This window comes from Nymphalis io, chromosome 9, assembly GCF_905147045.1.
Source record: "Nymphalis io chromosome 9, ilAglIoxx1.1, whole genome shotgun sequence".
NCBI classification, from domain to species: domain Eukaryota; kingdom Metazoa; phylum Arthropoda; class Insecta; order Lepidoptera; family Nymphalidae; genus Nymphalis; species Nymphalis io.
Window position 1 is genome coordinate 5,741,355 of NC_065896.1, and position 14,200 is coordinate 5,755,554.

Sequence of the window (14,200 nt, forward strand, 5' to 3'; positions counted from 1 at the left end):
TAATTTTAAAAAATTTAAGCATAATAGACAAGTCTTATCATAAAAAAAATTAAGGAGATAAAATATGAAGTTTAATTTCGAATATATGAGATATTAAATTTTCTTTTTGAAATAAAGAGATAGAAATGAAATAAATGAAATTGTATAAGTCGACAATGGCAGGCGTGACTTCCGTCCGTGACTTGCCCACAATACGGACGTTTCCCCACTTGGGAACCCCATTGTCCTGTCCACGGGCGGCCCTATGCATTACATTCATATGTGCTTTGATATTTCCGTTGCTGTCACGGCATTTGTAACTGGTCCATATTCTTTATATAAAATAAGTTTATTCAGTTGTGTAGAAACAACTAAAACATCGTTATTTCTGCTGACAAATGTATTAAAATTTAATATATAGGTATTAAAAACACATTATTGGATTCTTATCTTAAAGCTATATTAATATTATAAACGCTCTAAGTTTAATTAAATACAGAAAGAACTGAGGAACAAAATATATTAAAAGATTAAATATAATTATATATATAGAATTGGATGTATATACAGTATTTGTATCCACAAACAGACATTGGAGCGTCAAGGCATATCCCGAACCATCCTTTCAAGAGGACAGTTAGGCTTATCGTTAGTCCAGTCGTGGGACATTTGTTGCCTGTCACTGGCAAGAATATAACAACTAACTCTTTTAATAAGAATATAATTATTGGTTTAAAAATGTTTTTATTTCTTCAACATTATATTTCGTATAAGGCTAACACGACTTATCTCATTCAGTGCTCAAAGGGAATTAACTTAAATATAAACTTTGACTACCAATAACCGTGAGACGGTAATGAGTTGTCAAATCTATTATATCTGAACCCAACAGTTGGCTTATCAAACTTCTGGAAACATATTCAAATATTATTTTATATTAATATTATTGTGTATATAGAATTTATAACATAATGAGTTTTTTTTTATTTCAGCTGGCAGTACAGAATTTCGCTGTCTGGATATTCCATATTTCCCATTATCGCAATATGCACCGGATTTGAGTGATTCAACTAACGCAATACCATGTAAGTCTACAATATTATTATTTTAAATTATCATGATATAATAATAAATATTCTAACATTCTCCAAAAAACGTGATGCCTATTTAAACAAAAATATTACTAACAATAAAATAGGTAACGCGCGTTTTTTCTGAAAATATATATTTTTTACACTTATGAAAATTTCATGTCATGTTCTATGCCGAATTTTATCATATTTACTTCAGTAAATTCATTGTGATGAAGTACAAAATGGACATATAGAATTACTTTCGACATATATAGAAAAAATTGCAAATTTCGTCAAAAAATGATTGAAGTTCGATTACACGCGACTGTAGTCAAAACATTGTTTAATCAATGCCAGTTGCCCTTAAATGTTGATGATTTTAATGTTAGCTATATTTTATTTAAATCGACTATAATAAATGACATAAATTACCTACAAAGAAAATATAGGTACACAGACACAAACAGTTTTCTTAAAATGCTGAAATCCTTTAAATTGAAACGATTTATATATATTTTGCAATTCAATAATTTTATCAACTCAATCAAATTTATAAAGAAACATAAAACTAATTAACAATATGATTATGATTTCTGCGTATTTAGTGGGAAGTTGATATTGTGGGCAGATCAAATACGCATGTCAGGATCAGGAGTTAATTTCATTTCACCTCATTAGCTGGATATTATTAAATATAAGAGATTAATAGAGGGCATTATTGTTTTTGACACTACCTAAAATATTCTACTAGAGCACTATTTTACCTAAAAGTACAATATCAATCCTTACAATTACTAATAATTTCAAGAAGGAAGTAACATTCACCTTAATCTATTATGGACATTATAACATTATTAAAGACAGTATAAATAGTGACTAAAAACTAAAACAATATATATCTAATCTAAAACAATATAATCAATAAAGAACACTGTAATATGTTATATTGAATTTTTCACTTTCAGATGTCGTAACAAGGTCTGCAGTACCCTTATTACTAGCAGTTTTTACACAGGCAGTGGGAGGATTGTGTTGCGTGCTCGGACATTGCGTAAAAGGGAGAAGACTGTGTACATTTATTGCTGGCGTCCTTTTTATTATATCTGGTAAGTTGAGTAAAAAATAACATGATAAAATATATTGCTAGAATTGTAAATTATGAGCAACGTTCCGTTTTCTCGTGTATATCTTATTTGTGAATGTATATTCAAGCGAAATGCATTGAAATAATATTTGAAATTTTTGTATTTCAGGCCTCATAATGTTGACTGGAATCGTCATGTACATATCCGTATTTAAGTCACAAGTGGGCCATAAACTACGCTACATGACCTTCTATGATACGCCTCGAATGTCGTACAGTTACGGTTACTCGTTTGGACTATACTTAAGTGGCTTCGTTGCAGCGGAGTTAGCTGGTACCTCGGCTATATTTCTGTTTTTACAATGGTACCAAAAGGATTGGATCACAGACTTGACAGAGAAAGCAAAAGCCGATTGCCGAGCTTGGGATAGAGAGTATGCGTTTTCTGATTTTAGGGAAAGAGACTCGACTCTTCTAGAAAGGCGTATGATGAAAAGAGACACTTATCCTCCATCAGGATCATCGGCAGCTACACCACGAGAACGGCGACGCTTTGTTTACGACGGCGATGATATTCCACATTGTTCAATACATAAAAATAGACGGATAAATTTAAGTTCAGCGTCTCTTAAAGATCTGTCATCTTCTACCCTTTATGGATTTCCAGCAGCGCCACGACCGACGGCATGCGACAATTACTTCGAGGAGTTCAAAGAGGTCCCACAAAGTGCAAATACCTTAAGCGGTCTGAGGAGCGCTTCGATATTTCAATCTCAGGTTTCGGTTGCGAGTGGCAGATTTTTGGATACCTCAGCAGTAGAGCCACCACCGTCTCGTGAAGAGGAAATGGTAACATTTGGTGCTGGGGCAAGGACAGTTATTGAAGATAAACCACCTCGCCATGACCGCGCCGTAGGCACCGACCCATATAAACGGACGACGCCAGTCTGATCAACGTCACCCCGGGTGTCCCCCCCTGAAGCATATCGATAAGTGATAACAGCGATAGTGTTTCGCTCAATTTGATGTACGGGATATTATATATAGTAGCCACGAATGAATTAAATGTCGAGAAAAGTGATTTTCGAATTTATGAACTATATGTGACTTGTGTCATGGAAATTTTTTGACTGTTACATTTCCTTGAATAAATACTGCCATTTGTGTAATTCGTTTCTTATTTCAAAATCATGAAAAGATTCAAAATAATATTGCATCAACAACAACAAATGTGTAAGTTAAATTTATATGAATACCTACACCGGATTTTATTAAAATAAAGTTCTGACGTTCTTAGGTACGATCAGATGAGTTAATAAAGTACTATCATACTATTCATTTCACAGAATGAAGAAAGACTGACAGTATATAGTCAATCAAACTATGACGTCGGTAAAGCAAGAAGGATGAAGACATTTTTTATTATGCACATATAATATATAATTATTGTGTCAAGGCCAAAATATTAGAATATTAATTAGTGATATTCAAGACATGTTATTAAATTAAATAATATTTACAGTTGTATTTATTTAATGGCTTTGGTTTCGTTTATTTAATATATTTTTGTAACTAGGTAATAATAATATATTTTTATGTATAACATTTTGTTGTAAAATAAAATAATATTAACATTAAACCTTATTCGTAAGAATGAGCTTTAACTTTATTCTAAATTTAAACATTGACGGATTTATATTAGAATAATATTTTATAGTTGCTTAAAAACTGCGCCTGTCACTATATTTTAAGTAAAAATTATGTTATTTATATACTCGTGAATAAAAAAATATGGGAGCGTAAGTAAAATTATAATGTGTTATATTGTGAAGTTTAAGCTGTATCAAATATTTAATTTCAAACTATTACATTTAATATACTTCTTAATATTTCAGAATAACATCACAGTTGTAAGTATATATTTGAATAATATAATTATTATTAGTTTTGTTTTTTATCATTACTAATTTATCCTGACCTAGCTCGAAAGGTGAACCACGTAAGCCTATAAAGGGATTAGGTCCAAGGTTAAAGAATATTGGCGTAGTGCATTTTAGAGGAATTTTTGGCTGTCTTATACCCATTATCCTCATGGCTTGGCAACCAGAAAAAGGGAAGGTAATAATTATTTGAGATAAAACATTTTTAACAACGTATCTCAGTCTAAGCATGAGAAATCTATAAGCAAGCAGCATAATTAATTCGTGACATTTATTTTTCATTAGTTGATAAATAAGATTACTAGACTATTTATATGAAGCCGCTTAACATGAAGAATCAAGTTACAATAATTAATTAAAAGATCTGAGTTGACTTAGTGGGTAGAACACGTGGTTTACGGTTTCGTTCGCGGATTCTATCTGAGTAGCCACCGCTTTTAATTAATCTCACACTCACCTGTGAGGGTAGACCTCATGAGGCAACTTGCATGTCTCTAAGCTTTGTCCTTAAGAGGAGAGGAGGCTTTTACTCAGCAGTAAGACATTTATGGGCTGATACTTTAAAAATAACCGTTTCACGACTGCCCAAAAAAAGAGTATAATGATTTCAGGATTATTATTATATATGTGCTTATTTCGTAATAACTTTTGCACTGTACATAAATGGCTTAACAGATTTAGATATGTGGGATATTGGTAGAGAGATTTGTACCGAATGATATTCATTAATTCAGGGTAGTCGTGTTTTTTTTTTAATTTTTATGGTAATTTTTTTTTCTTTTTCTAAGGCTGTGATAATATGATATATATTTACTAATTTATAAGTAATATGTGTAGTATGTAGTATCACATCAAATAGTTTTTAGATAACTTTTAAAATTGGAAAAAACAGAGAATATTCAGACTGTATGTATTCTGTATCCATTTTGTGAAACACACATTTATTTATTTGATAAAAAAATCTACATTAATCAATAATTATCTTCATGAATTGAGAATATTATGCTCATTTAATTTAAAAAGTTAAAGGGATAAGTGTAGTCCCATTTCAGTTGAAAGCAAATAACCCACCCGAAAGGAATAAAAGTAGAAAGTAAATAAAGGGATTCGTTATTTGTGTGTCAATTAATGGATATCTTTGCCGTTTGTAAATTGATTTAAGTGATTATCTTCTTCTAGTAAGTCTATTAAATATTAAGGGTAGTCCCATGTAATTTAAAAATTACTTTTGTCTCAGCAGTCTAATGTTAGAGCATAATAGATAATATTCATTACAAAATATAATAATAATATTACACAAACGTAGATGAATAGCATCTGTGACAAATGTGTAGAGTCGATTGGACTGTATCACACATATTAATGTTAATATATTTTAATTACAGCATGACATTACAGTTAGATGTCTCTGGATTTGGATGTTTTGGTTCTTCTTGCTACAGCCGGTTAATATACCGGTCACTGGTTTTATACCGATGTTTCTGCTACCAATGGCTGGAGTTATGTCTACAGTGGACACTTGCAAGTGTTATTTTAATGTTAGTATCTTATGTAATTTAATGTCGATTCCTTTCATCTGATATTTAATATTTAGTAATTGAATATTTCTGAGCATTATGTACGAAGATATTTCGCCCTGTGTATTATGTTTTTAATCATTTTTTATGAAATAAAAATGCGTGTTTGTATGTTTGACCTCTACGCGACGATATTGAAAGCCCTGATCCAAGAGTATTTGTTTGTATGTTTGTCCTTCAATATAAATGTTTAATGTAGCCATTTATTATATCCGTGCAAAGCCGTGGCGGGTAACTGGTATATTATAATAATAGTCTAAAATTTTATCCTATATATAATATAATCATACTCCAAAATTTTGTATTTAATAAAATTTTAAATATGTTATTTGTAAGATTTTCTATTGTTATCTTACTGTATTAAACGTTTTAATATTTTAAAATTCCAATTTACAAAATAAGTACATTATATCCAAATTGATAAAACATTTGTTTGTTTACATAAAATAATAAACAGACTCTAGGTTTAATAACAATTTAAAATTGAATTTGACATTGAGAATATCATAAACAGAATATATAAGCTAAATTGTTTGTATTGTATTTCGTTTAAATAAAAAAGAAGGTTTAATGTTATATGTAAAATTAATTGATATTATTTAAGGAAATTACATTTTGTATTTTTTAGGATAATATAGGTTTACATATACTAGCTGGTATGCTGCAGTTATTGGTAAACGGATGTGGTCTCGATCGACGTATAATTTTATCGTTACTTTGTTCTGGTGATGCTTGTCAGTTTTCCGGGAAAAGGTTTTTTTTTCATTAATTTATCAAATCGAATGGGTTTTCATATATTCTTAAAGTCCTATTCAATAGCTCGATTTGTTTATGTCCAGTGAAAGCAGACTGTAAAATGGGCCATCATTTAAAATTTTTTTGGGCTTCTACAAAGCCCTACCACCAAAACCAATCTGGGTACCAACCATTCAACACAAATTCTGTCAACAAACACCGATACGTAGTATTGTTGTGTTTGTATAAGATGCATTAGTGAGGCACACGCACACAGTGAGGTATATGCATAAGCGACGTAACATGTTTGTCCCAAGGTTGGCGCGCATTGAAGATGTAATAAATGTTAATCATATATATCTGAACCATCAATTTTTTTTATATACCGGGAAAGCAAATGACTCCACTCCACCTGATGGTAAGTGGTAGTGCAGTCCAAACGCGACGACGGCCAGTCTAGTCAGGAAGAAAGTTCTATACTGTACAAGCCACCCCCGCCTTGCCAGCCCGCAAGATGCCTCTTGACGTAAATATATGCGTAAGTGGTGGTGACCACTTGTTTAAATTGAATTTTTCAGGATGGTATTGAAAGCTAGCACAGCTGCCTTTTTTCTCTCAATAATATCAAATAGATTAATCGTGACGTCGACAATAATACAGTTTTTAACACCGGCATATTTAAACTTACAGGTAATTAATATGGCTAATATTATATTATACTATATATTATTTATCTAAATTATTTGAAGCAAGATTTTTTAAATATCTTAAGCTTACTTTATATTCGATTTTGCTTCATCAAAATCAGCTCAACAGTTAACCAGTGAAAACGTAAACAGACAGATCTACTTTCGCATTTATAATATAAGTACAAATAATACAAGCATACAATCTTAAAATATCTCTACACTTTTCTTTTTTAGATAAGCCGAGATGGCCCAGGGGTAAGAACGCGTGAATCTTAACCGATGATCACGTGGGTTCAAACCAGGGCAAGCACCACTGAATTTTCATGTGCTTAATTTTTGATTGTAATTCATCTCATGCTTGACGGTGAAGGAAAACATCGTGAAGAAACCTGCATGTGTCTAATTTTATCGAAATTCTGCCACATGTGTATTCCACCAACACGCATTGGAGCAGTGTGGTGGAATAAGCTCCATACCTTCGCCTCAAAAAGGGAGAGGAAGCCTTAGCCCAGCAGTGGGACATTCAAAGACTGTTACTGTTTTATTTTTAATCTGAGCTATTATTTGGATTGTTTTTTAATCGAATTCAAAAAATAGGGGTGATCTCAATTCATAAGTCGCCGAACATGCTTCACTTTTTATGTATGTATACATTTTAGGATACTCTTAATAATATTATAAATGCGAATATGAGTTAACAATATTTTGAACGGTGGTAGAGCTTTGTGCAAGCTCGTCTGGGTAGGTACCACCCACTCATTAGATATTCTACCGCAAAACAGCAGTACTTGATATTTTTGTGTTGCGGTTGAAGGATGAGTGAGCCAGTGTAATTACAGGCACAAGGGACATAACATCTTGGTTCCCAAGGTTGGTGGCGCATTGGTGATGTAAGCGATGGTTAACATTTCTTACAATGCCAATGTCTATGGGCGTTGGTGACCACTTACCATCAGGTGGCCCATATGCTCGTCCGCCTTCCTATTCTATATAAAAAAAAAACATTAATAATGATTTTTCTTATATACAAGGTGTCAGGGCTATAGAAAAGGACATATAATATATAAGCATAAATTACATAAAACCTCACACGAGAAGTACGCTGTGGGCGGTAACACTTAAAATATATTTTTGCTTATGAACCAATTTTGATGATTATTTTGGTGTTGAATGTCAAAATAGCTCCATATCGGTCTCGTTTTAATTTGTTTTTCATATGAACATATTTAGAGATTTTTTTTTAAATCTGTGTTTACTCATCTTAATAATATATATAAATTATGTTTTTGTAAATTTTATAGAGCGCCACAGCTAAGTATAGAAACACGGAACCAGATTACGATGTTATGCGGTATATTGTTTTAAACTCAGTACAAACAGCATCAGCTATTGGTAAATTTATTTTTTAAATTATCGATTATCATTAAGGTTTTTTTCTCGTTATAAACATTGAACTAATTAATACGACCCAAACTTATTTTTTTAATTATTACATTAAAATTTAAAAAGCCGAGATGGCCCAGTGGTAAGAACGCGTAATCGTGGGTTCAAACCCGGGCAAGTACCACTGAATCTTGTGCTTTACGGAGAAGAAAAATATTGTGAGGAAACCTGCATGTGTATAATTTCACTGAAATTCTGCCACATGTGTATTCCACCAACCGGCACTGGAGCAGCGTGGTGAAATAAGCTCCGACCCTTCTCAAAAAGAGGAGAGGAGGCCTTTAGCCCAGCAGTGGGACATTCACAGGCTGTAACGTAAACTGAACTTACCTAGCACACACGATAGTATGTTTTAATAAATATATTTTAATTATTGATGGTAAAAGTCATTTCGAGATTGCTGTTAAATCCTTGGCTCTGCAATCCAATTAACAATATCATGTAAATGAGTAAGGATAATTTTAGTATTTTTTAGTAATTAATTCAATATTTATTTTTAAGTTTAGTGAAGTGTTCTAATGAGAATTATTTACAGGCAGTACAGCCATTTTGCACGCGGCCTTAACAACTATAACTATGCGAGCTATTTGGTCCACGTTTGTATTCTTTTTAAATTGTTATTGAAATGTTTATAGTCCTCATTTTTTTAACGAAATATTATTTCACTGAAGATCAAAAGTAACGATTATTGTTATATTATGTAGTTCAATTTTAATTTAACGTTTTTCAATAAATCATTGATTTTATAAGACAATTTTATGTGTTAGATTTTTTAAAATTACAAATCGAATATTTTACATTTGACTTTGTCTTAAAAAAAACAAGCTTAGATCGATTTTAATGATTAGTAATGAAATGCTGAAGGATCGGATCCCAAATATGATGAACCTACATAGAACCAAAATTATGGACATAGTCCAAAGGGTAAGTAAGCTGAAATAGCAGTGGGTTGGTCACATATGTTACAGAACTGACAGCCGTTGGAGTAGACGTGGTATAACGTGGTTTTTAGAAACCACGTCTTACCAAGTTTAGCGTAAGACGCCCTCCATATAGGTGAAGTGACGATATGCACAAATTGGCTGGGCATTGGAGAGGCCTATGTGCAGCAGTGGTTGAGAACGGTATAATGATGATGTTGATTATGAACGAAATGCCACTAGCTAGCTTACATGATAGAATTGAGAATTCCAAACTTGATCCTTAGTAATGTGATCGCCATGTCACCAATTTTGAAATGCTGAAATTTAGATAAAAAAATAGTATTTGTTTTTTGCAGGCATCCTGGTAATAACGCCGAATACCCAGATATTTTTAATTATTTGCAATACACTTGTTTTGCATTTCCTGTGGCTTTCACTATGTTTATTTTCAATTTCTTATATTATATGTTACTCATTAATCGGTAAATACTAATCATTATAATATAATTATATGTAGTACATTTGTGTTTAGAGTATGAAGTATAAGTTATGGGTAAGCCAAATGCCAAGGCTGAGACGAGAAAATAGAACGATCTTTATAATATTAATTTATTAATTACTACTTATATGTTTTCACAAACCCCCATTGAAGCAGAGTGGACTTAGCACCAAAAAAGTAACATAAAAAGACGAGGAGAGTTGGGGCAAGGAGACCTTTGCTCCCAACTCTGATAAATTTCCAGGCACATACTATTTATGATTGAAAAATAATCGTGTATTTCATTACTATTTATATTTTTTCTTGTTTTCATTAATTATAATTTACAAACTTAATATTTAATTTAATTTTCGTTGACAATATTTTAATATTAAATGGTAATATATATGGCTCTCACAGGGTAGTCGTAAAACCAATGAGTGGAAATAGTATGACCGAAATGAGAAACTTGTTATTAAATCATAAAAATGCTTTGCCTCCACAGCAGGGGTATGAAAAGGTTATTATTGTTTCATAATTAAAGATTAAAAAAAATAGATTTATAAATAAAAAATACGAACTTATCATTCTAATTAATTATTTCGGTTCATTTAATAAGTAAAAATAATAACAGCATTCATTTACATTTTTTTGTATATATGCAGATAAATATTAAGCACTTTTTTCGTGACATTTGTACGATTATTGTAAGAAAATACGTATAGGGACATAACACCTTCAAGTATGACATAAATTAACAACTTTACGAAAAGTTACATATCACCTTCATGCACTTATGTCTTCAATAACTAAAGTTGTGTAAATTTATCAAGAGTTGTCGTTAAACTAATGTAAGGTTATCTTTTTGAAAATGCATAGGAAAACTATTGATAAGATACTGACCTCGGTTAATAGGAAATTGTACCTGCTTATTGCGAAGAGTTTTATTATACCCAAAAAAACAGCAGTGTCGTGTTAGAAGTGTGAGGTTTTCGAAGCTAGGTGCATGTGTGATTAAGTGTTACATTTGTTGCTGAACATAAAATAATTAGGATCGGTGGCGAGGAATAAATAACTGATTTTATTATCAAAAAATATTAATTGTATTTAATTTATTTTTAATATATTTCGTAAATTTTTATAGATATGTTTGTTCTTCTATATGGCTTTCTTGGCCATGTGTTTCTTTCGATGGAGTGATTGGTTAAATATGGGCTGGTCTTCATTTAGGACTGTGATACCCGAAGTACCACTGTAAGAAATAATTTTAAGTAAATTTTATTGAACAAGTTGTAAACAGTAGTTTTACAAAAAATAATGTACATATGTTGTTATAGAATAAAGGACGCCACGGTTGCTGCTATTTTCGTTGTTGGTCTACATGTTCTGCCCAGATCTATTACGTTTTGGAAATATTTGACCGCTAAAAGTTGGTTTGATAAATATACTTTAACCATGATAATTATTAAAACAAGATATAACTTTTCTTTTTTAATATTTTAATGTAGTGACGTAATTCGAGGTATCTAGAAAAATATTGTCAAAATAAAAAAAGCAATTTAATATAATAAATAACATTGACCAGACCATACATAAAAATCAGTTATTTGATTTGTCAAATTTATTGTTCTTTTTCAGATAGAACAGAACTTGGTGTTCTTAAGCCGGAGTCTGCGATTTTGTGGTGGCGTTTTGTGGATAAAAATACCATTTACGGTTATATTATACTGATTGGTAAATAAATTAATATATTTATACCCGGTTAATAGTAACCGGGTAATATAGATTAAAAACGATTCGTTTTGCTAACGGATACTAGAATTTTCTACGAGCCATAATTCATTATTTACTATTGGCATGCTTATTAGCAAATAATGTATTAAAAGGAAAATTTAATATCTGAATGTATAAATATATTTTAGCATGCGTTATGTTAAAAAAAAACCTATTTAAAGAAATCTGCTAAATGTCTATCCATATTGGAGCAGCCTAGCGAAATAAGCTCCAAGCACATTACTTTGAATGAGAAGAAGTCTTAGCCCAACTATGGGACAATCTAGGTTTGTATTCAAAAGATTGTTCTTTCTTTTTCATTTCAGGTGGTGGGATAGCATTGAATTCTGCTATTCGCGTCAGTTCTCTCAATAATTTAGTGACATCAGATTACGGACATTGTATCACGAAACTGTCTTGGAATACTTCAATTTTCATAGTATGCTTAATATCAATTCTACTTGCGAACATAATGTCTGGAGTTGCAGCATGTTGCATCTTTCTACCGTTTGTGCTAAACATGGTTAGTACTTTTAATGTTTTCTAATCTGACAAACATTCAAATAAAAACTAGTGTTGTTTATTGGCCCTTCGCGTTAAGTGTTTACTACATTCATTTTTATTTATAAGGATCATTATTTAAAAAAAAATAAGTTCATCTGTGTATTTTTTTTTATATAACATAGGTAGGTGGACATTCAACTGGGCCACCTGATGTTAGTTTGTCACCAACGCTCATAGACATTTGCACTTACGAAATATTAATCATTCCTTTTATGACCAATGCGCCACCAACACCACGGTTGAAATATATATCACGTACAAAGCAGTACCACCATATGAATATTAGTAAAAGTTATATTGCTCCATACAATATCGGCTTAATAAAAAATAAAGTTATTTAGCGTTGGTACAGTAAATAATCTGAATGACAGGACAATGAATATTCTGTAAGAACTCACTTCTTAGCGAAAAATGTTGAAAACTGACTTGTCGTTAGTCACTTAGTTTACTTGATGTAAACGTCCTTTAACGATATATATTATAAATTTTGTTTAAAGAGTCATAGGTAAACTGCTGTTTTTGCTTCTTTCGACTGTCAAATAAACAATAACAGAAAGATAATGATCAATATTATTTAACTATACGTTTATATGTAAGGCGATAACGTCCTTACTTTAACTTAAGCGTAACTTAACTACTCTCCCGCTAAGTGATTAGTTAAAAATGTCTTCTTTTTTGGAATGTGAAATTAATAATGACAGAAAGAGATAAATCAGCGTTACTTAAAATCGTTGCTAAGCAACTGTTTAGTTTAATGCCGTAAATGTTTAATGTTATTATAGTAAATGTCATTTAGTTCTTTTTGACACTTCGCGATCATAATCTGCGGTGACTTGAGTTTGTTGCTACTGAATAACTCTAATGATTTTTTATAAGTGTTATGATAGTAAAAATACAACTTTTTTACGATTATTATTATTACGATGTTCTATTCTTGCATCATTATAGGCTCTAGAAGCTGCAGGTGATCATTGGCCTAAGAATGTATATTTGGGCGCAGTGGCTGTAGGTATCGGTACTTCGATGGGTTTCACATCTCCATTTCTTTATACTCCTGCGTATTTCTGCCATTATACAGGAAAAGTTCCGATAAAACGAATGGTAATAAATTACTTTTCTTATGCATCAATATTGTAACTTTCTTTAATACTACATGGATAAAATAAATGTATTATAGGTATATCAATAATGCTATGAGAAATATGTAATTTTAAACTTAACTTTCGTACAAAAATAGTATCAAATTTGAAATGAAATGATAATTCAAGATCAAATTTATTGTTTTATCCTCCTTAATATTCCTGCTTAATATTTAATTTCAGATAAAATATTCAATTGGGAGCGCAGTAATATGCTGTATAATATTATGGTTGGCGTTGTGCTTTTGGGGTCCGCTTATATGGGACCCTAAGAATGAGGGCATAACAACTTATACTTTTGGCCCTGGAGGAGAGGAGACGACGACTACAGCACCTCCTCCAGAGGCACCAGAAGGTGATTAAACTAAATATAGTCTTTGAAGTTACATTTAATTTGGTCTTTATTGATATTATTTCTTAACTAGTGATAAGAACAAAAATTAAATTCATTTCATTATGTTAACAAGAAACGATTTATGTTTTTTTTTATTTTGAATTGTATCATATTAAAATATTATAATGTGTAATTAAATATATTTTTTCATTTAAATCCTACGCAACGGTGATGATATCGTTGTAAATATGAAGTTTTTTATTACATAACCTACCTGTACACTAAATACAGTCAACAGTATAGCATCTATTTTTCATAATAATTAAAGATTTTTTTGATTAAATTCGAATAAAAAACAAAAGATATATTTCGCGACAGCTCACACGCACATTTTTTATATGAAATGTAAGTAACAATTTACTACATTGCCGTATTACGAAAAATAATAACTAGTATTTGTCCATTTTTT

At 31.2% G+C, this 14,200-nt stretch overlaps 2 protein-coding genes across 2 annotated transcripts in view; both read left to right on the forward strand.

Moving 5' to 3' along the window:
* LOC126770807 (uncharacterized) overlaps window positions 1-3,299 on the forward strand; it is a 70,245-nt gene extending 66,946 nt beyond the window's left edge. Inside the window, exons 4-6 of the mRNA XM_050490378.1 lie at window positions 972-1,064; window positions 2,018-2,158; window positions 2,306-3,299. Coding sequence (XP_050346335.1) covers window positions 972-1,064; window positions 2,018-2,158; window positions 2,306-3,087 — 1,016 coding nt within the window. The 3' untranslated portion in view covers window positions 3,088-3,299. The remainder of the gene's footprint in view (window positions 1-971; window positions 1,065-2,017; window positions 2,159-2,305) is intronic.
* Window positions 3,300-3,519: 220 nt separating this feature from the next.
* Window positions 3,520-13,760, forward strand: LOC126770892 (protein I'm not dead yet-like). Its single transcript, XM_050490501.1, has 15 exons — window positions 3,520-3,524; window positions 4,119-4,254; window positions 5,462-5,614; window positions 6,282-6,406; window positions 6,967-7,078; window positions 8,379-8,469; window positions 9,056-9,116; window positions 9,800-9,925; window positions 10,342-10,441; window positions 11,066-11,175; window positions 11,259-11,350; window positions 11,560-11,655; window positions 12,021-12,217; window positions 13,207-13,359; window positions 13,581-13,760. The coding sequence occupies exons 1-15, from the start codon at window positions 3,520-3,522 to the stop codon at window positions 13,758-13,760; spliced, it is 1,737 nt and encodes a 578-aa protein (XP_050346458.1).
* Window positions 13,761-14,200: the final 440 nt, after the last annotated feature.

Excerpts from the sequence above, each read along its gene's own strand:
- LOC126770892 (XM_050490501.1), top strand. Across the intron at positions 8,470-9,055 it reads ACAAACAGCATCAGCTATTG|GCAGTACAGCCATTTTGCAC; the intron begins GTAAATTTATTT and ends AATTATTTACAG. Across the intron at positions 9,926-10,341 it reads TATATGTTACTCATTAATCG|GGTAGTCGTAAAACCAATGA; the intron begins GTAAATACTAAT and ends TGGCTCTCACAG.